Source organism: Zonotrichia albicollis, chromosome 1, assembly GCF_047830755.1.
Source record: "Zonotrichia albicollis isolate bZonAlb1 chromosome 1, bZonAlb1.hap1, whole genome shotgun sequence".
Taxonomy (NCBI): domain Eukaryota; kingdom Metazoa; phylum Chordata; class Aves; order Passeriformes; family Passerellidae; genus Zonotrichia; species Zonotrichia albicollis.
In genome coordinates this window covers 135531802-135557978 of record NC_133819.1, presented here as the reverse complement: position 1 = coordinate 135557978, position 26177 = coordinate 135531802, and the positions used below count along the sequence as shown (strand labels likewise).

General features: G+C 38.0%; 1 protein-coding gene across 3 annotated transcripts; it reads right to left on the bottom strand.

Moving 5' to 3' along the window:
* Positions 1-2447: 2447 nt before the first annotated feature.
* On the bottom strand, positions 2448-25721 carry NBN (nibrin). 3 transcript variants are annotated; one of them, XM_074555364.1, is made up of 16 exons: positions 25551-25721; positions 23842-23975; positions 22137-22282; positions 20728-20887; positions 20223-20326; positions 14545-14662; positions 14071-14261; positions 12910-13010; positions 11322-11454; positions 10618-10875; positions 9878-10346; positions 7799-7888; positions 6454-6609; positions 5351-5464; positions 4309-4358; positions 2448-2648 (listed from the first exon to the last, which is right to left on the bottom strand). In XM_074555364.1, the coding sequence occupies exons 1-16, from the start codon at positions 25579-25581 to the stop codon at positions 2618-2620; spliced, it is 2286 nt and encodes a 761-aa protein (XP_074411465.1). In that variant the 5' UTR covers positions 25582-25721; the 3' UTR covers positions 2448-2617. The 3 variants fall into 3 exon arrangements, with proteins under 3 accessions (XP_074411465.1, XP_074411474.1, XP_074411478.1); XM_074555373.1 differs by having other exon boundaries at positions 7817-7888; positions 25551-25719; XM_074555377.1 differs by lacking the exon at positions 7799-7888 and having other exon boundaries at positions 25551-25720.
* Positions 25722-26177: the final 456 nt, after the last annotated feature.

Below are 26177 nucleotides of genomic sequence, written 5' to 3'. Positions count from 1 at the left end.
TGTGGCAGATGAAAGAAACCTTAGATATCTTCCTGGATTAACTGAACTTTTTTAACCTTCTAAAGAAAAGTAGCACCAAACAAGCTCTCCCAGAAACTGAATGGTTGAAACCAGAGAGCACAAGCTGCCCAGTGAAAATAGAGCAAGCAGCCAAATTTCTGAAGTGCAGGATGCAAAGTTGATTGCCCTTGCTTGTGCTCACAACCTTTGCCTTACCTATAAAATGCCTCCACCCTTGAGCTTTCCACCCTTCTCTTTTCTGATTCTGTGATTCTCCCATCCTGCTGGGGAGTGTGTGAGTGGCTGCCTGGGGCTTAGCTGCCCAATGGGGCTAGCCTACAACAGTATGTTCCATACCATAAAGGAAATAGCAGGTGAAGTTAATGCACTAGCTCCAGGGATAAGGCAGATACTGATGTAATTTACTGGAAATTGAAATTTACTGGATCATGTAATTATGTCCTTTATCATCTACCTCAGAACTTCAGCAACAGAAACCAGTAAGCCAACAAGGATATTTCATCTAATGTCTTGAGGTGAAAATCATAACAAAAATAAGTCAAAATGGAAGGAAGCCTTCAGAATAATGAATAGGACTTGTCACATGAATTTGGTGTTACAATTAAAGCCATGGGGGTTTGTCTGTCTAAGCTTTTTCATGCAAGCCTAACTTCATACTGAAATAGCAGCTCAGGTGTTCTAATGTGCAGGCTTTTCATCAACTGGACAGCAGCAGAAACTGGATTACAAACCAAAATGTATCACTACTAGGCACCCTCAAGTTGGAATTCTGGAATATTCTGAGTTGAAAGGGACCCACAACTCTTAAATACTAAATTAAAAAAAAAAAAAAGTATCAAATCTGGTTAATTCAGCTGTCTGGGAAACTGGATTTGAAGAGCCCTAAATCACAAAACATGAACAAGAGTGCTCTCAGCTATGCCACCAGGGTTGCTTGAGCCCCTAGCAGATTGCAGTCTGGGCAGCAGAGGACTTTGTCTTTACTTTTTTGTAGAAGGCCCCTATACACTGGATATCTTGTCCTGTCACCTCAGAAATTCTCCAGCTGCTTTTCACAACTGTAAATACAACCTTTCTGAAGAATCTTGGAAAATCTTGTTCATTGATACTCTGCTATCCAAACTATTAGCTTGAATTTAGTAACAACAATCCAAAACCTCAGCAGTCTACAAGAGTTGTTGGACCAGTAGGTCTTCAGCCAGAAAACTTGGAAATTCTCACAGTGATAGCAGAAAAACTCACCTGAGGATAGAACAGTCAGTACATCTCCTTCAGAAAGAATTTCAACTGCTTAGGAACTGCTTAAGTCTTTTTAAAGGTGTTTGGTGGATAAGATTTGTGCAAACACTCTCACAGCTTTTGTGGAGCTCAGAAGTATTGGGCTGCACTTTGTGTACCACTCTGGACACTGCTGACCAGCAAGAAGATGCCAAGAAAATATTGGCTTTGGAAGGCCAAATATGTTCTGCATGTTGCAACCATGATGACTTCAGCACATCTGCTACCTTGACACACACAGACCTCCCAAGGCTGCTCCTCAGATCTGACAGACGACAGAGCGGCTTCAACGGAGTCTGTCTGTGTCAATTCAGTTACATCAACCAGATCACTTCCTCACACGGGGAAAGAGAGGATGCAACAGAGCTACTGTCCATCTTAATCTGCATATGACATCTGTCCATCTTTATCTGTATGTGAGACAGACTTCATACACTTGAGCAGGAAGTCTGGAAAGTTTTTCTCACGGTACTTCCAGGGTAATCTCACTAATTGCAATTCTCAGATCATTAGGATGAGCTCTCCTAAACCACAAACAGGTAACTGTTTCACAGCTTTCCCTGTCAATCAAACTATACACAGTGATTGCAAAAAGTAAAGGCATGAGAGAAAGAAATGGGTTATAGAACTCCAAACTGGAGTGTAACAGCTCTTTAAAACTTTGTCTGCCTTGGAAGTGGGTTTTCACAAAAGAACATTCAACCACACAGATTTAAAGGTGTAAATGAAAATATGTTCAAGCAAGAGAAAAAGAAGCTGTTTTTTCAGTTCCAAGATACTCTGTACCAGTAAAAATAGCATATGCTCTATAAAATGAACCACAGAGAAATGGTTCATTATGAATCATATAATGATTATATCTTATCAACCATATCATATCATGATCAAATACCAGTTGCATCTCAGCCTCAATAGATTTTCAATTCTTAAGATAATACCTTTGAAAATGCCTAATTAACAAAGCCTTTCTGAAAAAAGAAAAAATAGCCTGATGCTAACTTCCTTTTTTCCCAAAACAGTTCCGATAACCAAACATTAGAAATAGCCTAAAATGAAATCCTAAGTATCTACAGTATTTTACTGAGCATTACTCTGAAGTAACTAATGGGAAGGTCTTGACAATGGTGCAATCTGTAAGTACCAAGCACTGAAAGGAACTTTTCTTTTTCTTTAATAAAAGTAAGACTTAGTAAACATGTCTTACAATAAGAGACATTCAAATGGTCACATATAGGAACATCATACACACTGTAACCAGAAAACCTAAGGAACAGAAAGCAGGTTTTGCTAGAGAAACACTGTAAATCCAGGTCACAATTTATCTTCTTCTTTTCACATTAGGATCATATCTGCAACAAAAAAATAAAATCTGTGTCACAAATAAGTAAAACAATGATATTCAAAGTTTATATAGATAGACAATGTGATGCAAACAGCTTTATTACACATTCATAACAAGGGAATAGCCAGTGCTCAGTCCTTTCTCTGACTGCACTCCTATAATTAACCATAGTTACTACTATCAGAATGAAGGATGCATGAGGTAGAAGAACCTCTGTATGAACTTAAGATAACTCTTAATGAAACTTTCAGATTTCCTAACTACTTACAACCTTTAAATCTGATGCATGAACAAGCTTTTCCAAGCCTTTAATGTCCCAACACTAAGCTCTTTACTGGAAAAGGACACCACAAAAAACAAGAGAGGAGGGAAGGAAAAGGGGTCCTGTACGTTTATGCTGATCTACATTTGGCCACAACTCATTCAGACAAAACCTCTCTGCTGCTTCCTACTCCTACCTAAAGCAGATCCTCACCCTACCTTGCCCTTTATATAGCTTCTGACTGACTTAGAAATTTAGAGCTACTTTCTGGATATACTAAATAGTTACTGATTTACTGCAATATGCTTACAGTTTGACTCTACTTAACACTGCTATCCGTTGGTCTTCTCCACTTGTGCTTCATCTCCCAAATTCCTGTCATTTCTTTGAAATTGTGATGTGTTTTGTATTCATGCATGAATAACTTACAGACACATCTGAATGATCAGGTAGTTTTACTTCCACTAATTCTGCTTTCATTCATCAAGACTTTATGCTTAGACAAAAAAATGTGACATCTTGTGAGCAAAATTACATCACCATGTATCTAGAAAGGTATTAGAGGTCACTGTTCTTGCTATACAACTCAGACTTCAAAAATTAAATGTATACCCTTTAAAATAAATGCTCCATTATTAACTGTTAATGAATAGAGCAAGTTGTTAATGCAGTAAGATTTTCTGAATGCTCTAACATGTATTAGCATGTTAGTATCATGTTTGTTTGAAAATGAATCAGAAAAAAAAAAAACAAAAAAAACCTTTCTTCACCACATACATTTCTCTACTCAAATGCACAACTTTTGGTGTTAGTTAGAAATTCATGAGAGGTGAGAAGTCAAACACTGGTCAGCTGTTTCTTCACATAAAAAACATAGAAAGTAATGAAATTTTGCAAAACAAAATGAGGTCCCTGAATTAACTCTCAAAACAGTGATTTGATTTTATTGTTATAGCATTGTAACATGATTGCTCTAATGCTTAACTGTCTTCTGGACAGCAAATTCTGTGGAAGATTCTATGGATTTGATATGGATTCTATGGGCAGGAGTGGGGAGATAAAGCAGATAGGAGTAGGAGATGATACCTGATGGAAATCTCTCATCAGAACAACAGCAGCTTCAACCCTGTCTGTGACTGGCTACAGAGATGCTGACAGTCATGAACATCTTTTTGTGTTTTCTCCTCCAACTCACCTCCTCCCATTTTCCATGTTAAATGAAGCCTGAATAAGTTGGTTTTTTTCCCCAGAGAAACTGCTAAACCACTTCTGACTACATTTTATATATGAGAATACATGAAATTTTGTAAAGAATAGTCAAAGTAATCTCTTCCAAAATCAAAATTTGTCCAAAAAATCTGATCCAAAACATACACATTTTTAAGTACAAACATAAAAGTCTTACCTAAAGAGATCATCAGCAAGTGATTCTTCTCTTGCCTGTCGGTTCTGTTCCTGAGAAAGTTGATTTAATATTTGATTGTTAAGGATAATTCTAATGAGCCATCTAGAAAAACAATATTCCTGCACTAACACAGTTTTCCCCAAAGTAAGTTCTCTCTAGGTACTCCATTTAGCGCATATTCACATTAGACAAGTTATTTCACTACCCAAATTTGGCTACTGCTAATGAAATGGAATAGTTTGTGAAAGGTGTCAATTTTGGTCAGAAATGTGGTTTTTAGGTTTTAAGCACCAATATAGAAATATAATTTTTTAAATCTGATTATTTGTGTATAAGGGGAATTATAATTAGCATTATCTATATTCAGGGATTAAAAAAATGAGATAAGAAGTGCTGATGCAACTGCATCTCAATCAGGCTGTGGAAACAATATGACTCATCAGCAAGTATTTGTAAGAAACTATCCGAAAATGAAAGTGTTAACGAACTGCCATGATAAGTGGTTTTTTAGGACTTCTATATCTAAAGAGATGCACAAAAGAAAAAATATTAAATTTATTCTTACTACATCTCTTCAGTATACTCCAGCAGAGTTTTACTCATGCATTTTCTGTTCTATTCAAGGGCAGAATATCAACTGTACTGTAGAACTATCTGAACACAGTTAGCCATACAGAAATTCTTCCCAGCTCCTTGTCACATTTTTACAAGTCACGAGTTTACATGGCACTTATTTCACTCATCAAAAGATTGTTCTCATTTAGGTTACTGATTTTGCTTTCTATAAATACTTCTGATTACATGAGTGTTGCATGCCAAATGAATTTAAATAACCAGAAAAAGATGAGTGTTACCACTGACCTCTGACATTCAGTAACTTTACTACTGTACATGCTTCCATGAGCATGTGTGAATGACTAACCAGCTGAGGTTTTATCTAAAAAATAAAATCCTAAAGTATTCCAGTAATGATCACAGGTTGGTATGATCACTGACATTACTCAAGTTTTTATTTGATCACATTTAAAAATTAATTTCTTACCTCCATTTCTTGCCTTAACCAGTCTTCTAGCTCTGAATTCTTTTTAGCATGGTGAGCAATCAAATCTGATCCTCCAATAATGAGTGGAAGCTGTCCTGCCCCAGGGTAAGCTACCTGTTGGACAATAAATTCTTACAATACAAGGCAAACATATTGCAAATAAAAGATCTATTTTAATAAATTCAGAAAGTCTATTCAGATATCACAGAATAGTCAGGCAGTCTTCCTTTGATTAACATTGAAAGATCATATTTAAAAGTGACTGAAGTTAAAAAAGCATTTACAGAAAGCTATTAACTCCCTCCTTTTACCAAAAGAAACAAACAAAAATACATCTGATAAGTTAATTTCATAGTGCATTAAGTGGAGTTTGAAATATTGATAAATATCAGTTTATATTTTACTGTCAGATGGCATAAGCATCTGTAACAAAACAGTGGAAAAGAAACTACTATCAGAAAATTAAAACATTATCTAAAAATGAGAGCATACTCCCAGGAAGTAGTATTATCTGATCACATTCTATATATAGTATTTTACTGAAGTGCCTTTCTAGTCATCTCATACCATATGATTTTACTTTTTATTTTGTTTTTAATATAAGCTGAAGTGGTATTTTTACACTGAACACTAAGAATCATTTTGCAATTGTCTTCCAGAACCCAAGCAAGCAATCATCTTGCCTTCTTTATGGTAAAGCTTTAGTTCTATTTCTAAATCCAAGATTTATTAGTTAAAATGGGAGATTCTGAATCAGACTATGCTGTGTATACAGGTCTTTGGAGAAGTGGGATTGCTAGCTTTTGGAAGTATAACTGAAGTTACAGTAGCTATCACTTAACAACTTATTCCAAGTAACAGCTTGGAACAGGGAATACAAGTATCTACATAATCTAGCACAAGGTAAGCCTTTGTCAACCTGGCACTTCTTCAGCCAACTAACAAAGTACTGTTTACAGTATAATATGGTATTTAAATTCTTTCTTTCTTTAGTTATTATCAATTTATAAAAAAATCTTTAGTAACACATTTCTACAATGAGAAGGCAACACTTAGTATTTTTTAATAGTGCCATCTTGTGACCATTCAAAAAACACACCAACCTTTTTGAACATTTTGAAATTTTTCTTTCCCCCATAGCTGTTATTTCCAGGGAGATGACTGTTCTGTCTTGGATGGCTGACAACCAGTGACCTAAACTCTGTCAACAGAAGCCTGCTAGGATGATTGCTGGACTCATCTTGCAGTTTGCTGTGGTTCTTATGTGGGAAGAAAAAGGAAGAATCATTCAGGTGTGTGAACAGACATACAGCATATCTAACAGTACAAACTGCAGAGATATTATCATAAGCAGAGCTAAACAAAAGTTAGCATTACAAAACAGTGAGGGAAAGCAGGAGCAGTGCTAGAAGCTAAGATGATGTACAGACTTCTCAGCCTCCTTATATACTATGAATGAAGTAAGTTTGTTTTGCTTGTGTTTAAATACGTATTTAAATGCTCCATGGCAGACAAAGTTGAACATCTTTAGCTCAATTCTAGCCTACAGATATCTGCCCAACTTTAGGGCTGTAAGTTGAATTTGATTAATATATTAGATTTTTCTTGTCCATGAGAATGCTCATACGTCAGCAAGTTTGCATGCACATTCTGCTGCCTGGGGCTACATCTGTGTGGATTCCAAAGGAGTCTGGGCACAGGACAAGCTCACAAGTAACACAGAACTATGTTCAAGGACAGCTAGCCCAGATGCAGTACAACTGCTTTACAGTAAAATATAACTGTAAGTCCTTTAATCTGAGCTGATCCGGCACTTTGGTATACCTGCTCAGCATTCCCTCTAATTGTTTTTTTTTTTTTTTTGTATGTAGGTGAAATGGTATTATTCTGCCCCTTGTTGACTAGCTACATTCTATCTCTTCAGAACTTTTTTAATTTCAGTTTCATTCAGCCTAGTCTCCTTTCCTCTGCCTCACTGCCACTCCAAGCAATTCTCCTCTCCTTCCTTCCTTCATCTCACCTACAGAAAATCAGCACACTACTGTTAATCACTGTATATGACATCTATTTTTCCAATGCTCCCTCTCTTCCATTTTACTTGTGATCTTCCAGCAGACAAGATTACATCCCTCGCAGGTCTTTAAGTAGTAATCCAAGAAAATCATCAGTACAACTACTAACCACAGCAAAGAGTTAATACAGTGACATGTAGTTTCAGACACCTTTAAGTATCCACCAAATGCCATTACAGAAGCAGACAGATGAACTACTTTTCTTCACAGTCTACAAGCAGGACTGCACTATTCAAATTTACATATGATTATGTTAAGGAGTGCAATCCTCCAAACTTCCTTTACCCTGAAACAGGATCCAAAAATACTATGTTATGAAGAGCAGAATTTTGATGTGTTCTTGTAATGCTTCTTAAAGTTTGCTGTTCACACTTACAATTAGCTGGCTCCTTACCAAGACTGGAGACTCCTGCTTGATATTACTTTTCATTTCTGAAGTTAGTACTGATCCAAGTTCCTCTTCTTTCTATTTGATTAAAAATTATTTTAAATATAAAACTGAAATGAAATGGAAATTTAATTACATAGAATTGCTTTCTGGTCTTTATGGTAGAATAAACATATTCAAATCAATATAAATTTTTAGACAGGAAATAAATTGCCCTGTACATTAAATTTTTTATGATTTTATGCACATTGTAACAATCATTGGAGATTTTCTCTATTAAAACATCACTAGTATTTGTTCACTTGTTTTTTTTCCTTTCTTCCTTATACACTAGGAAGTTTTGTCCATCTATACAATCTTCAAAGTTCTGTCAGGTTCTGGAAAACTGTAAAAGCTTTTGAATATAAAAAGAAGCATTTTCAATTTGATATTTGAAGTGCACGTATGTGTAGAAAGGACATTTCATTACCAGAAGAAAGTGTTCTGCACGTTGATTATGTCCTACAGTTTAAAACTAGGTTTGCATTACATAAATTATTTTCAATAGTTGATAAAATACCAAATCATCTTTATGCACCTTGTAGGTTTTGAGTCAACTGCTCACATTCTTTGTCTTGTCAGATACACAAGGTGCATCTGTACTTAGAGAAAGCAGTTATCAAATTTGCCTGGGGACCTTTATCATGAAATCTCCTTCCCAGTCGACTGGAAATGTATTTTACATTAATAAAGTAAGTCATTATTAAACTATGAAAAGACTTCTTTTCAGCAGAAATCTTTAAGTGCATATTTAGCTGCTGAAGTACCAGTTTAGTTGCACATAAGATTATTTTTCTCCTTCAGAATCCTGACAAGAAGTTAGACTAGAAAAACTTTCCAAGCACCAAGCAACAAAATTCAATAGACTATTGCAAGCACCAATTTTAGTCGCCCAGTATGCTCAGACCTAATAAAAAGGTCTACAGCCTGATAGTGTAAAAAGCAAGAGACAAAATTCTCTAAATCACAGGACTTGTCTTTTAAAGTTTGCCTGTTAGTAACACACACAAAAAAAGAGCATTATAATGAAGTTAAAGTTCACACTTTGCCACAAGCAAGCTCCAGTAAAGCATCAACAAGGTGTCAAGCTGCTCTCACCTAAGGATGCATAGAGAATTAGTCATTCTTATGTGGTCCAAGGAATCTTGCGAATTCCAGTTAATCATGCATTCAAACTTTTAAACACTGAAACACTGCCTACACTGTAAATGGACTGGACAGTAAGTGCTAAAGTATATATATTCTAAATAAACAACAAAAAATTTTTTTTCTTATTTCTGTTGTATTGTTAACACTCTAGACCTCTTAATATTATTTTCCTTTACAAATCTGCTTTTCTTTTTTTCCAACAAAATGACCATTGTTAACTCAAGATGTATGGTTTTCTTCATACCTCTTAGAAAATTTCCTTAGTGTCAAAAACAGAAACAGGAAAATAATCACAAAAACACAAGCTGTGTTTTGGTTTTGCTGTTGTTTTTGTTGGCTTTGGTTTTAAATTTCTCATACAGGAATTTTAATAAACTTTCACACAATATCAAAAGACTCAAAAGACATTGGACATTACTGTGGTACTCAACAGAAGAGGTCAACTAGAAGTTTCTTTAGAAAATAATTACAAAAATATAATTGAGTACTATCTTAGTATAAATAACAATACTGTAATTAACACAGCAACAAGCAGTCCAAATTTTTCTTGGACTACAAATATATTCTCCTATTCTACTTACCGTATATAAAGCAAAAAAAAAAAAAGGAAATGTTCAGAATACAAGCAGCTTTCAATAAGCAAGGAAAAAAAATTCCCAGAAGAATGAAAAACCATTTAGGTAGGTGTAAAACTGCAATGTTCACATGTAAAAGATGAATCATTCTGAACTAAAAATCAATGTATGAGATGTAAGCAAACAAATTTTACAGAGCCACTTTGTTTATGCAGGCAACCTCCTCCTTAAAGGAGTTAATTGCATCCTTCTAACAAAGTTGCAAATTTCAAGATTAGGCACCTGAGAATAATATAAAACTTACCAACACTTTATTCTCCTCTTGCTGATTTACAGTTACTTCTGGAATCCTGCTTCCTTTGGCTTCCAAACACTGTTTTATTCGTTTACTTCTTTGAGCTTCCTGGTCATGATCTGCCATTTGATCTTCCCAGTCTTCGTCTCCACTTCCAAATACAATTTCTAGTGCTTCTGTGTCTTCAGATAAATCATCTAACTCCTTTCTCTTTTTTGGTGCATGATTTTCTCTAGAAGAGGTTTTAGTGTCTGTTCTATCGCTTGTTAGTTTGACACTTTCCCTCATAGGCTTCATACCCCTGTCTTCTGCAAAATTTGGGTTTGGGTCAAGGATGTTATTTTTCTGTTGATGCTGTTTTGCTTCACTATTGCACATCAATGAAGTTGTGGATTCAGTGCTCTTGGGAAGAGGCAATGACCTTTCCTCCAGTTTGGCTATTTTGGGTACAGATGTTTCTTCTTCTTCAGATCTTTCCCTTAGCCAGAAATAAATTACAAAAGAAAGAAATTACAAAAGCATTTTTGAGTATGATTAGCTGTACCTACAACATAACAGCTTCTGTTTTAGGGACTGTCTTGTGAAATTTAAAGTACCCTTGAGGAAGAGCTTTCTATTCTAGGAATTTGATCTAAAAATTACCTTTTCAAGTATATGTCAAATTTAAAGTACATTGCTTGAGTTAAAATTTTCCAGAAACATCATGAACATACCAGTAAGAGAAGTAATGGCAAGAACATTTCAAGTACCTTTTTCTGGAAACCTGGAAGTAATTTCTAATTGAGTTTGGATGACATGAAGCACTCTCACGAGGTTTGCCAGCTTCTGGAATTTTAGATGGTGAGACAGGCTGACTTCTTTGACTGAATCCAGATGTTCTGCTCCCTCTAGGCATCGATGTTCCTGCATTTACACTGCCACTTGTGCCACTGTTTTTCTTTCCAGTTGTATCCTGGAAAGCCATTTTCCTTTGTCTATGCACGTGGGAAGTATTCTCTATATCCATACTAGGTTAGAGAGGAAAGAAATACTAAATGACACACAGGGAGGTTACCAGAGATACACCCAATCACAGATACACTTTTTAAAAAAGCTATACCTGTACTTTGAATAAACTTGTAAACAATGTGCTAAAAACAAACTGTGAAACATGCTATGATCAATACATTTTTATAATTGTGAAACGGCTTGAAAATTTTTAATAGTTCAGCCAGTCAAGATAGATATACAGTATCTTCATGTGTATTTGAAATTCATCTAAATCCTATGGGATACTTTCTGTAATCTAGTACTCAAAACCAGAAATGATCTCACTGCAGACAAGTGACAGCAATTCAGTGAATGGCACTTCTAACCCTGCATATCTTTCCCCATGGCAATGACAGAGCTCCTCTGCCATAAAAGACTGCTTTATTTGCAAGTATTAGCTTAGAAATTGCCATGAATACTTTACCATGTCTGCTCCTCTGTATCAGCTATGTATAAGGTGCTGCTATGTGCAGCAGTTGGCATTATGGTTTCATCCACAGCCACACTCTGGGAAATGGCTCGGCCTACAACAGCTGATGCAGAACTTTCAGGTACAGCTGCAAGACCAACACAAGAATTAGAAGGTTAATATCAAATCTGTGATTCTTTGCATTTGCTATTTCACATTACTACCTGATCACGTGAGATCTTTGTAAAATGATCTTAAAGCAGTTTTCAAAAATAAGCAGATTTATTAATTTTAAAAAAGCTGACAGCTCTAAAGGACCATATTCTGGAATTCAGATTTAGTTAAATATTCTACTGATTAAATAATTAAGTTCTGCTTAAATAAAAATGAAACATAATGAGAAATCATATACCAATACGTACATAATGTACTTTAAAAATCATGGGGTATATATTTTATGCAAAAAAATAAAATATATCTCATACAATATATACATCATGCAAAACTGTCAGGGCACAAAATTCCTTATATTTACTCCTTTATGATGATCTCTAATGTGATTATTGTATCTGGGACACAGGTTTTTTTTTCAATTTTAAACCCTGCTCCCTTTAAACTCTGATATATAGTCTGTTTACACAATTTCAGACAACTTAACTTTTATCCACTTAACTTGTTCAGACTGGAAACAGGAATCAGCACCTCTGCCAGTATTGCATAGATGTCTTTCTCTATTCAAAATACATTTTCAAACAAGTAACATTCTTGCATGTTAAAGACAAACTTCTGGGGGTTGTTCTTTGATTTTCTACCTGATACTACATTTTGTAGAACAAACCAGAATCTATAAAACATAATTCTGAAAATATCATAGCAACAAAACATAGAATAATATGAAGAGGCATGAAAAGAGAGAAACAAAACCTCTTTCTGTCTATCCAAGACTTTTGTTATTACCGCATTAGCAAATAGAAGCTTCAAGTCATGACTTGGAATGTCCACTCCCAAACTACTACTGCAGCAAATGTGGTGATCATGTCTCATTGTTTTAACTTATGGAAAGATTATTTTTAGTTTTGAACTGTGCAGGAGATGTCTGTATTTTCCTAAAGCAAATTCTATTTAGAGCAAAGGGCAAAAAAAGAAAAAAATGCAGTCCTTACAAATTATTTCCATTCTTATTCTCTTGATTTCTGAAATTCATGTTTAACTTCCTGATTACTCCAGCCTTTTATGAAAAGACAGAATAGCATTCAAACTACTACATACATATGAATTCAGTGGTCACTAAAAATATGAACTTCAGATCCTTTTAAAGTACCTCTCCTTTCAAGGTCACTGTTTTACGTGTCTGCCTTTTAGGCTAGTTTTAGATCCACTTTTTTATTTACATAAGAGTAATATAATTTTCATTACATTTTACTGCAAGACCATTAAAAACCAATTGCCTCTTTGGAGTTGTATACGTTTTTCACAGAATGTCACTCCTTTTTAGTGGTCTTGCAAAACAGATCAACTTGAACATTATAACTGATGCTCCTATACAAAAAGAAATACTGCCTCTTTGAGGCTGTAAACTTATTACTACCCTTCTTCCAATTACCTTTGGAAACAGGCTGCTTTTGAGGGTTGCAGTATTTTTCTGTAGACATGAAGATAACTGCCAATCCAATTTCTGCCTCTGGAATAGTCCTAAGATTCTTGCTGTTAATATACAAATAAAAAAAAAAAACTTTTCAGTACAGATTCAAATACAAACAGGCAAATCACCACAGGTATGGCAAAGTACAAAATGTTCCATTCTTCCTCCAAAAAAAATCAGCCTCCAAAAAACACTACCTTTTTTCCCAATACAGTAAGTCAGCACAATTATCCTTCATTAGAGCCATGTGCTATATGTGTGAACTCCCATGTTTCCTGCTGCTGTAGCCACTGTATAGCTCCAGTAATCTGGCCCATACATCTCTCCTTTCCTGATTTTTGGGCATATAACCAATTACGCTCTACTTCTGATTCAAAAATGTGTGAAAAGAGACTTGAAAAATCTGACCACTTCTTACAGGTCAGGCACCCTTCCCCCCCAAATCTTCTGTACTACAGTCATGAGGAGAGATTGAGTACTGTCTTCTCTAACTAGCAGGAAAATTTAGGGGAACTAGGTTTATGTGTTAGGATTGAGATTTTGTTTCATTGTTTTAATAAAATGGCATAATGATAATCCTAACATTTATAATATATGCAGTCTGCCCTCTCAAACAAAACTACCACCAAAACAAAAAGTCATTTTCATTAAACAGAAGCTGTCCTTCAAAAACACTGTACAAATAATTGTACAACATGACCTCAAGGTGCCATCTCATCTCCTTTTGATGAAATACATATAATCAATGAAATATCATAAATTATCTATTTTGAATTCTTAGAATATATTAATTATAACTTCTTTTCAATACTAGAAAAGAAACTATTTGCTGTTTGTAATTTCAAAGCAGCTTCATTATAATGAATTTTTGTAGAACTGAGTTCTACAAAAAGATAATAAAAAGAGAAGAAAATGGGAAATCCATCAAATCCTCATGGAACTGCCAAGTTCTTTCTTTACTGTTTCAAAAAGTTGTAGTCCCTCTGCTAAATACTTAGAACAATGTAAAAATGTCCTCTTTATAAGCAGCCTCCTGCTAAAATATGTATGCAAACACCATGACCAAGCCTCTGTAGAAGTTCTGAAACTGCCCTACTGCTGTATGAGAGAACAATGCTGCACCTTTCCAAGTCAGTCAGAATGGAATCAGTCCAATTTGTCATAGAGTCAGATCCTGAGATCTGAGAGTTTGCCAAACCCACATCAACTACACAAACTTCAGGAGAAAGTAGTAAAGGCATTTCTTTTCTTCCTTCCGTCATCAACTTTACTTCCCCTCCTCCAAGAACAACTGCTGGACCCAGTTTCTTGTGCTATAAAGAGAATGCAAAAAAAAAAAGAAAAACTTAGAACGTAGAGGTATCAGAGGTATCAGAATACAGAATTATCAGTGTAGTGCTTCTCACTGATGCACTACTGCAGATGAAATATGTTCTGTTCCTTCTTTATATTTTATCTTGCTTAGGCCACTGTACCATAGGAAAAATACACAGAAATTCTTCTCTCCTGATGAACTCAGAATGAGTGCGATTTCAGAGTGAATAAATCTGCATTTAGCTACCCCCGCAATATTTTTGCAATGTAAAGCCTGATTACCTGTTTGGCAGTTAGAAATACAAAAGTTTTTCCACTGAATATTTTTTTCCTTTCATGATGCTCAGATAAATCCAAGTTTTCGCTGCCAATGGAAGGCTCATCAACTGGAGGATAAAAGCTGCAAGAACAGAAAATGAAAGTTACAAAATTCAGGTTTGTTTATCAGTACTGACTCACAGTCCTTCCTGTTTAAGAGTCAAGTTCTGAAGTTAAAATCCTGCATTTCTCTGTGAAAACTACTTACATAAATAATTTTCAAGAGATTGTTAAAAAGAAACAGAGCCCCCAATTTCTCAACATCAAAGAGAAGACCAAGACTTTCTACTTCAGTAACTAAAAAAACACTTTAAGGAATGCATTCACCCAATCTGCTGTACACATATCTGCATTCTGACTAACAATACTTACAAATGAGACTGCAACTTCATTCTGCACTTACTCTAAATAATAGTAAAACTCCACAAAAAATTAGTCATCCTGCTTCCTCTACTCTCCCTGTGTGGACAGTCACCCCTCATTCTCTTCTACTGTGCCCAATTGTGTACCACCACACTCAAGAACAGCCCACAACATGACAGCAGACAAGTACACTTTTTTTGCTGGTGGGATAGAGAACAGAAGGGATTCACTCTGCAGATTCTCTATTAGTTCATCCAACACAGGGAAACTGAGCAGGAGTTTAGCTGGGAAATGTATTAGGCAAAAATAAAACTCTACCCTGAAGCCCTAAATTATGTCACAGCCTGTGACTTCAGCTCCAGTTAATGATGGCCTGCCCAGAGCATGAAAAGCCTCAGGAGTTAGGACATGCATCTACCTAATAATTTCAGGATACAAGATCTTTGAGCCACATACTCACAGCTACAGCAAGTCTGACAGACCAATATGAAGGCATATGTCAGAGAATGGAAACTATAGGTCAATTTTAACCAAATTATACCACATCTGTACCCAAACAGCTGTTTATGTACATAGTTTGGCTGATCACAGAACTACTTATCTTTATTCTGACAGCTGATGATGTATCCTTTCCATACTACTATGCAAGAAAAAAAAAAAAAAAAAAAAGAAACACAGCAAAAAAATTCAGTTTAACACTAAAGATTGGCAGATTCCAAGGAAGAAACATATGAAATGCCAAAATATTGACGTTTCAGAATGTCACAGTTTGACGCTGGCACAATGCCAGTGCCCCCATGAAAATACATGCTCCCTGGTGTCTGCTGTGAGATGTGACCAGGAATAGAGCAAAGCAGGCTCCAACTTAGGAATGAAGAAGAAAAAAACTTTATTAACCTGCAACTATATAATAAAAAATTTCATTAACCTACAACTAAAGAAACACAGACAGAACTCAGAATGAAAACCCTCCAAAAACATTCCTCCTTCCCCCACCAAATTTCCAATACATCCACCCCTCAGATCACCAACTCTCAGTCCATCACCACCCTTCAGATAATCAATTCTCAGTTCATCAAGGAGTGAGGAGTCCCTCTTGTACCAAAGGCTTCCCCTGGAAACACAGTTGAGACCTTTTGTGCTTCCATGTCACTCATGGTACCACCCAGAGATCATTTGCCATCGTGACATCTTCCTTCCATGCCCAGAGCTCTCACCACTGTGCATGGACCAGAGCTGCTTCTAGGGTTCCCCTTTGAAGGATGCTTTACGCAGTTCTAAAAAAAACACAGTCTCTCACTTTTGGGACATCTGTCCCCCCAAATTTCACCCCCTGGGGCCAAGGGGTCTCGAGAACAGAGATCTTCTTCTCCGAAGACGAAGGGCACCACCACTCACCCGTTGTCTCTGTTCACGCACTCTGTCACATAACATCACTGCACTCTCTTGGCTCCAAGCCATTGCCTCCCCCTAAATGCAGTCTCTATGTCACAGGAAAAATGGTTCTGTCCATGGCTATACAAGAGAAGTCCAGCCAAAGGCCATTCCATCACCTCCTGCCACCCAAGATTCTTCTCCACTTCTCTCGTGGCCCCTTTCCTCTTATCTCTATCTCTCTCCTCATTCAACTTCAGGAGGATCAGCATTTGTAAGGTTTCCATCATCCAAGAAAAGGCTTAAAAATCCCAGGCTCTGCCTGTCCAGAACTCCCATGCTGCCCTGCCAGGCACCTTCTCACCGCAACCCCCCCTTCTCCTTCTCAGCCGGCCGTGCTATCAAATTTCAAGGCGGCACCGGCACAGGCACCGGCTCTCTCTCTGTGTCTCCCCTGGGGGTGGGGGCTGCCCGATGTCTCTCAGGGCTCCTCCACCCTTCCATCCTGCAGGGCCTTCACCTCCCCTCTGTCCAAGGCCCGGCTCACCTCACCCGGCAGCACGGCTTCCCCTCCCGCCCGGCCCGCAGCCGCAGGGGAGCTCTGCCCTGTTTCACCACCGAAACGAAAGAGAAAGTTTTCCTGGCAGTTCTCTGCTTTTAACCCCGTGTTCTCAGAGGGTATTCGTGTCCTCAGTGGCCACACCAGGTGCCAATATTCAAATCTGAGCACCTATTGGTTTGGCCACAGCATCCCAAAAAACCCACTTCCTCTCAAACCAGGACATAGAAAAAAAATAAATCATTTGTAAACAGAAAAACGTCCCTCAATCATAAAAAATAAACCTATATTTAAAGCTGAACACAAAAATAAGCACATAAATTTTCTACTTCACCCAAATTTGCAATTCAATTATAATAGGCTAAAATGTGTTATGAATAGGCTATATAGCTACAGGTGCTTTTAAATAATCTTCATTCTTAGGTGTTCTTCACAATCAATTCTTCAACCTTTATGTACACAATGAAAAGTAACTAATCTAAATCCACCAGATTTTGAAAGGTGAGTATTTGATGTATTTCAGCAGCCTGCTCAAATCTGCTTACAGAAATATGGTTGCATTGAAATTGAATAGATATGATAAAACTTACTAATTTTACATAGAAGGGCAATTCAAACTTTAGTTATTATGCCAGAAGATTTCTGATAGCAAATTCTCTAGAGACAGTTATTAACCTAAGATAAATCCAAGGGACAAAGCCATCTTTAAAGATGAAAGCACACGTAAAAATGGAAAAACAACAGTTTTCATTACTTTGAAACTAGAGTTTAATTTCTTTATAAATATATTTTAAAATCTCCAATTTTTAACTTCAGTATACAACTTTAAATTATAATTGTCTCAAAAAAACTCCTAAAAAACAACCTTTGATTTTCCTTATAAACTCTTAGCGAATGCTGATCCAAGCTCAACAGGCAACAGTCTTTTGCAGTCAAGATTCTGAATTTTCCTCATATTTGGCCTCATAAGCTTTTAATAGTAAGCTTTTAACACCATTAACTAGAAAAGATCCTCTACAACCTTGAATCTCAATGCATAGATTTTGACTCTTGGTGAGTTCCTGTTAAAAACTCTGTTACTTTTCTTCTTTTTCAAAGCCCTGCACTATTGACACTGGCCTGCAGTAATAAAACACATTATTTCTGTGCTCATGCAGCCATTTGTGAAATCTTCAGTTATTGTTCTTCCTTGCATAGGTTGTCAGAGAGTACCAGAGGACTGGGGTAACACCATAAAAAGCTCAAGAAGTCTCACATTCATATGGGAACTGCAGGTTTGTATTACATGAAGTCTTACTGTAAACAAAAAGATACTAATTATTTTTTTCTTTTTAAGATAATGTTTCCCTAGGCTTTTTGGGAGGGACCAGCTCTACAATAATAGTAAAGACTAATTTAGCACTGTCACCCAGTACTACCATCTCAATATACTTTTCCTGTTTCACACCCAAATCAGTATTGCCCCAAGCTGTCTGGTGTCCTCTGGCTATACCAGCTCAGGTCAGCTCTAGCTACAATGCACAATATAGAAATTCCCAGTTGAAGTTACAAGTATTTTTGGTAGTTTAATGAAAATAGCTGCTAAGCAAATTTTCAGCATCTTCCCACAAGCTACATCTCAAAAACATGATCTATTTAAAATACAGCAATTATTTTAAACATAGATCTGTGTATTAAATCAGCAGTTTCATTTAGCTTGATACAGAACTCCCTTTGAAAGCTACATAAAATGTGTGTACTGCCAGTGTCACTACCTTTTAGCCAGTTCAGTTCCACTCAGCATTTTAAAAGTTAGCAAAAACATTTCAGAAAGGTTAACATTTCCATCTGCTTCTTTTTCAGGGAGCACTTAAAAGCCAATTATACTGTCACTTCTGTATTAAATGGACAGACATCCTGGCTGCAAGACAAAAACACTGTTTACTTGTTCCTGTAACAGACAGGAACAGCAGCATTACCACCAGGTAATATTCCAGCAAACAAATTCCAAGTTGTACAACCAATGACTAGCTTTTGATAGCTTGTATGACTTGTCCTACAAAAGAAAAAAAAATCTCACAGTAAAGTATTTGAGAGAGTACTAAATAGTTAGTTAAGTTTTCTTACATCCTCAGAAAGCAATGCAGAAGTTTGAGAAGAAGGGAAAGTTACAATTCATTCAGATTCTCTTTCTTCTGAAACTGAAGAACAAATAAGTTATAAGCCACTCACAGATGACTGACTGGCTTTGACATATTACATAAACCCTGCTAATGTAAAGCAGCATCTAGAAACTAAGGACCCACCAATTTCTCCAGATTGGCATCTGTATTTTGGTAACAAGGTAGTGTCATGTTCTGTGAAATATATTTTACCACATATCAAGCACAGCTTATTGCGAATCCTCTTGTTTTGTTTCTATTTCCACATGTGCACCAGAACCTTGTTTAGCATCTACCCAGCCTCAGTCTTCAAACTGTTCTAGCAATGGCTACTACCACACCTACTAAAGAAAACAAATTGCCATTTCCTAACATATATGCATATTTATGCCCATATGAATGTATATACATAGTGGGAATTTCTTACCTATATAAACCACGTGCTCATACAATAAAAAACCAACAACCACAACCTTCAAACAAAACACAAATGTCTCCCTTTTCAAGGTAAAATGAGTAGCAATATGGGCTCAGATTAAATTGTCACATACAATACTGTGACTATTTTACATTTTCTCACATTGAGAAAACAACCAGAAGAGCTATTCTGCAGTATTTATTGATTCCAAATTAAGAATTGCCTTTTGAAGTTAATTTAACCATGAAAACAATGAATATTTTATTCTCATTTAGTGAAAGCCAATGCATATTAGTCTCACTTCATCTCTCAACAGATAATTAAAAACCTCTTCTATTTCAGAGAATTCAACAGTCAGGCTAACTCTGTTCTGACCAAAGTTTACAGTAAACTCAGTAACTAACAGCACACTGGAAAAATACCTCTGTGTAATGAAATAAACTTGATCTAATTTCTTTTATAAAAGTGTAATTTATTTTTATGTATCAATTCCCAGAAGCATTTGAAGCAAAATTTAAATACCAACAAACAAGTTCCTTTTCAGAGACAGTAACATCTCTAAGCATAGAGTCAATTCCAGAGCTCATTTTATAACTCTAGAGATGAGAACAATACAATCGCTGGAATATTAACATGTTAATCACACTAAGTATTCCTCCACAAATAAAATTACTATAAAATTGCACATTATGTCAAAAATCATCAGATAAATGTGTAGTTGTCTGATAATCTAGCTCCCATAAATTTAATTCTGCAACACAGTAAACATGATGATTTGGCAACTTACCTTACATGATTTGGCAACTGTTGCCTGGACTGAACAGCTCTGATTAATTCAGAAAAAAACTCTGGTTTTATAATTGGTCGAGCACAAATCAAAGCACATATAGTCTGAAAAACCAGAAAATTCAAATTTACTCCATAGAAGAAGTTCAAATAGAATATGGTTCAACTGACATTAGCTTTTTAAGATCTAAGATGTGGAAAATAAAACAATACTGATTTGCGCTTCTAGGATTGTTTTGCCTCTAAGAGCCTAGCTTTTAATTGGTGTCTTGATTAAAGTTATGAAAATGTAGAAGGTAACTAATGAAAATCACTAAGTCTTCAAAACTGGCTTTTTTTGTTTTCTTTCCCTTCAACCTTATGTTGACATACACATCTTCCAAACGTGGAGAAAGAAGAGTTGACTACAGTTTTGTAGAGAACAGTCTTGAACAGCTCTAGAATTTAATTAGCAGTTGTGGGAAAACCACAAAGCAATGCTATCAACAGGCAAAAGCTCAACATACCTTAACAGTAACTTTTACTGATACCATTACAAGGTGGGTACATTCTTTTGTCCATTCATTCACTACAAGGCCTCCAAGCTGCTGGATGGCTTGATTTAAAGCATTTTTCTGAGCTACATCTAAACACGAGGAGCAGACAACCAAAGGTTCATATTCCACTCTGCAAAGAGCAAGTAAAAGAGAATTGCTTAAGTTAATTCAGCCAATCATCATGATGAACAGAGCTGACTTAACTATCACATTTTGCATCTCATGGAAATCTGAAGGAAAAAAAGTAAAAGGCCCATACTCTAATCTAGATCAAAGTAAAATCTTCCTGCTTTAAAATTTCCTGAAGAAACAAAATACTAATTTTTATTCAGAAAAATTAATGTCAATTTGACCTGAAATATTTTATGGACTTGTGGCCCTCTTACAGACATCACCTAGAACTAATGTCTCAAGAATAGAGCAAGGTCTGGGAATATCCAAAAGATATTTGAATGTGTGCCTCCAAAAGCAAAAGTATGCTCAAGAGGACAGGTCATCAACAGATCAATACTTAAAAATATAAGTATCATAAAATGCAATTTCAAGTAAGTTTCCTAACATGGACATGTGTCCATTATCCTTGACCATAAGCCTTTATATCTATTTTAGATCTTCCATATCAAATTATATTATTTCATGTTTAGATTATTTAAATTTCCTTCTAGACTTTCTAGTACAACGGCCATGATGTATCTGGTCTCATGGTATGATTCCTGTATCATGTTTCAGGTATGTTTACCTAAAATATTAGAACTAATTATTGTAGTAATAGGAGGAGAATGCCAGGTTTTTTCTAACAATAAATAATACCAGCAGCATTGATTAAACTGAAAAAAAATTTAAGGCACAAAGCCACCACATTGATTTTAATGGTCATTAGACTCTTCCTATTTATCTGCTACTTCATTTTGAGAAGTGCTTCCTGAAAATAAACAGATAGCACTGGCTACCAAGTTAAATTTGGAAAAAAAAAATCAAGCTGGTTTCACATCCTCCTGCAGTGTCAGTTCTTTTCTCATTACATTCTAACAAGGCCTCCAACAAACTCAAAACCTTTCTCCCTGCTTCTCACTTGGTGTAGGATTTTGTTCTTTGCCTAAAAGAGCCTGAAAATACTCTCTGTACATGACATATTATCTTCTAAAATGCCAATGTTTTCTTATCTACAATTTTAATCTCCCAGTGTCAAAATAAATTAGGTAAAAATAGAATGGAAAACTATTTCAGAAGCAGGTGTGAAACACAGGCACAATACCACTTACCTCCTCTGCTTTCTAAAAATTAATCATTACTGTATCACTTGCAAAGTCGCATGATGTGCTAAAATACTCTTCTAAAAAATTAATTTTTACTTGATATTTTATAATCAAAACACTTACCTAAACTTGCTTTCAAAGACTCCAAAGTTGATTCTGTCACCAGACTGCAAAGACACTGAAGCACCATTGAGTTTTGATCCATTAACAAAAGTGCCATACTTGGATGTATCTCTTACTGTTAGTACTGGTACTGTGAGAGACTGACTCTGAAAATAAACATAAACAAGACATTATAGTTTATCAGAATGAGACAGCTTTATCAGAAACAAGTTACTAATTGTGAATCAAAGTAATGGATAAATAAGAAGCAGCCAACAAAAGATCATGTTAAAGAAAGACTTTGGACAATAAGTCTTGCTATATATTTGTCTTCTGTTTTTCGCTGTAGAGGAATGAGAGAAAATATCCATGTTTTTAGCCTTAGAACTTTTCTTACTCTTTTTGGAGATAGCACTTCATCTTTCTGGAGCGTGCATTCACTCACTGGCCCAAAGCCTGAGCTGGTGCAATTTAGCAAGGCTCTAAGATTTACTTTATTTTCACCTACCACACAGTTCTATCCTGGGCATTGGGCTGAATTGCAAGCAAAAGCCCCAGGTCACCTGAGGGCACTTTCTTGTGCTTCCTTCCACGAGGAATGCTAGTCTTCCCTGAACTGCAGGACATGGATTCACCAGCAGCTCTTGAGAAGAGGTCAGGTACTGTCAGATTTCCAAAGTGGCTCACAAGCCAGTGAGAACCCTGACAGCTTGTTTTTATGAAATTCTGCCATGCAGTTATATGCTGCTACACAGAATGGGTAAGGTGTGAAGGGACCACTGGAGGTGATCTAATCCAAGCTGCCCGTTGGAGCAGGTTTCCTTACAGAACACTACTGGGGATTGTCCTTTGGAGTATCCAGAGTAGAGACTCCATAACCTGTCTGGGCACTCGGCTCCAGTGCTGAGTCCCTCTCACAGTAACGCTCTTGTGTTTTCAGGCGGAACTTTCTGTGTTCCAGTTTCTTCATTCCTAATGTTTGGCGCCACCAAGAGCCTGGCTCCATCCTCTGACACCCTCCCAGCTGCTGACTGACATAACGAGGTCCCTTCTCAAGGCTGAATGGGCCCAGATCCCTCAGCCTTTCCTCACAACTGAGGTGCTCCTGTCCCCTCATTATCTTCATAGCCCTCCACTGGACTCACTCAGTATTTGCAGTATTAAAGGGACAAAAAACTTTCACATGTTTTATTTTAAACACTACATAAGGTTACATAAATGAAATTTCTGCTGACTGGCTTCAAAACATCCATAACTGTCACCACACTCAGTGACATAAATTGCTGATTGCTAATTCTCCTTGGTACATTTTTCTTTTCTGTGCCCTAAGCAAATACAGAATTAATGATGTGAAATAAAACAGAAGCTTAGTCTGCAGTGAAACAACTGAAGCACTTCCCAGAGCCTCAAAGTTTGTCTGTGTAGTGAAACTCAATTGCATCATTTTCCTGCTATGATTATTTTAATACAAAATCCTAGTGAATCTTTGCTCTGGTATAAAAGGAAGCTTGGACTACTAAAATTATGCCACAAAATTCCTCAACAAAGCAAAAAATCCTAATGGGGAAGAAATAACTTTCAAGATAACAAAACCAAAAACACAGGTGATCAATGCTTCTACTCCAAGCATAAAACTGGTGAGAGCAAAATGAGAGTATGCATGGTCATGGCAGCCTCAATTACCCCCACAGAGCACTGATAACACCATAAAATGGTGGCTACTTACAGGGCTTGTTTCAGGCCGACTTACGGTCAGAACTGCGTGACTTCGGCTGATGGACTGATCATCCTGAATTAAAATTGTGCAGCTCCTGCGTCCCACAACGTATTCTACACCGCTTAACAGCCGATAGGGCTCCCCTGAAAATCAACAAGAGACAGAAAAATAACAGTTTAGAAAAAAATCCCAGCAAAATACCTGAAGCACATGGGAGAGACACTGAGAAGTCAGTAGTACATCTAAATCTCAGCTCAGTCATGCATCATTTATGGTCATGGTGCCAATAATGCCTAGGTTGTGGTTTTTATCCCCATGTGCCATTCACTTAAGAACTGGACTCAAGAACTCTTCCAACTTAGACTATTCTGTGACTCTGAATTCTGTGATTCTGATTAGAACTATCCATTTAGCTTATAGACAAAACCTCTTTCCTTCTTTCTTGCTTGCTCCCTTGCTCTGTCCATTATAAAAGGACATATTTTATGATAAATCAGTTTCAAAAGTGGCAGCACAATTTTTTCAAGGACAATATATTTTTACCAATATTTTCTTGAAGATTAAGTGTAACATCTAGAAGAAAAAAACCCCACAATTTAAGATAGATTTTTCTAAAACATCTTTGTAAGGCTACTTAATTTTTTGAGGTTACATTATTTATTCACATAACTGATTAAGAGGTTCAGAGGAAAATGTCTTCCTAATGAATGTAAGATCTTCACGTAAATGATACTTAGTAAGTTCAGCCTCTGACCAATGCTTATGCTTTAGCTTATGCTTTGTACCTGTCACCTGGACCCCATGGTGGCTTCCCAGTGAATGGCTTGACCTCCCAAAGGTGTGCTACCACTGGTCAACAGAAACAAAAATGATCCTTGATAAGTACATAAAGACAGATTCCAGTTATCGACCCTGGCAAATAACTTTCCAAATATGAACTGTGCAGAAATGATCATTCTGAATAGAATGAAGAGTGTTTTGATTCACTCAAGAGCTCTTTAGGCAGTAAGAGGTAAATCAGTTCATTTCAACATGATTAGGTGCATCCAAATTTTCCTCCCAGTGAACCAGGAAATAGAGCAGATGCAGTTGTATCAAGTCTGTTCCTTAAAAGCACTTAGGAAGAAATATATGTATTATATGATACCTATTATAAAAGCTCCTATAGACAAGAAAACAAGGAAAAGTATAGAGGCGATTTAGTTTCAAAATCCTTCATGCAAGAAACGCCATGAAGTTCAACACTTGGTCCTTGAAACATCAACACAACAGTTACACATCGTTTCTGAGGTTGCTGCCTGAAAGTTAACTCTCCAGGTACTTCAAAGCAGGACTCTGTAACCTGCAGCACCCTAAGGCATCCCCACACGGGCTCGGAAAGCAGCCCTGCTGGGTTTGGCAGGCGCTGTGGCCGGCAGGGCTCCAGGGAAATACGGAGGCTTCGGCGAGGACGAACGCCCCGAGCGACCAGGACTTGGATCAGCACCGGCCCAGGCAGCTCGGACAGACACACCCGGCTGGAGCCAGCCCTGGGGCAGCCATCGGCCCCGGGGAAGCCATCGGCCCGGCTGGAGCCAACCCTGGGGCAGCCATGGGCCCCGGGGCAGCCATCGGCCCGGCACGCCCGGGGACCGCGCAGCAGCGGGAGGGGCGGCGAGGGGTCCGCGGTGCCCGGGCCCAGCCCGCCGGAGCGGCGGAGGCGTCTGGCGTTCCCTCACCTTTTCCCGAGGCGGGCACCAGCTTCCACATCCTGGAGCTCCGCCCGGCAGCCCCCGGCGACCTGGACAAGGCCGGGCCGGGGAGGGAAAATCCTGGGAGCTGCCGCCGCGATCCCGCGCGCCGGGCCGGGACAAGGGGAGGGACGTGACCGAAGGCGCCGCCTACTGGTCTCGCGCTACCGCTGCAGCCGTGGGCCGGCGCGCGTGCGCGGGCGGGGCCAGGGGCTGGGACGAGGCCGGAGACTTGGCCGAGACGAAAGCGGGCCGGGGCTGGGCCGAGGCGGAGCCGGGGCTGGGCCGAGGCGGAAGCGGGGCGGGGCCAGACCAGACAGGGGCCGGGGCTGGGGCGCGGCCGAGACGGGACCGGGGCGGGGCCGGGAAGAGGCCGGGGAGGGGCCCGGCGGCCGGGGAGGGGCCCGGCGGCCGGGGAGGGGCCCGGCGGCCGGGGAGGGGCCCGGCGGCCGGGGAGGGGCCCGGCGGCCGGGGAGGGGCCCGGCGGCCGGGGAGGGGCTCTCGCCAGTGCCCGTGTCGCTGCCGGTCCCCCTCGCTCTGTGTCAGCGTGGTTTGGGGCTGGTATCTCACAGGAGTCACTGCTGTGCCCCCCTCCCGCTACCAAAAGCCAGGCCA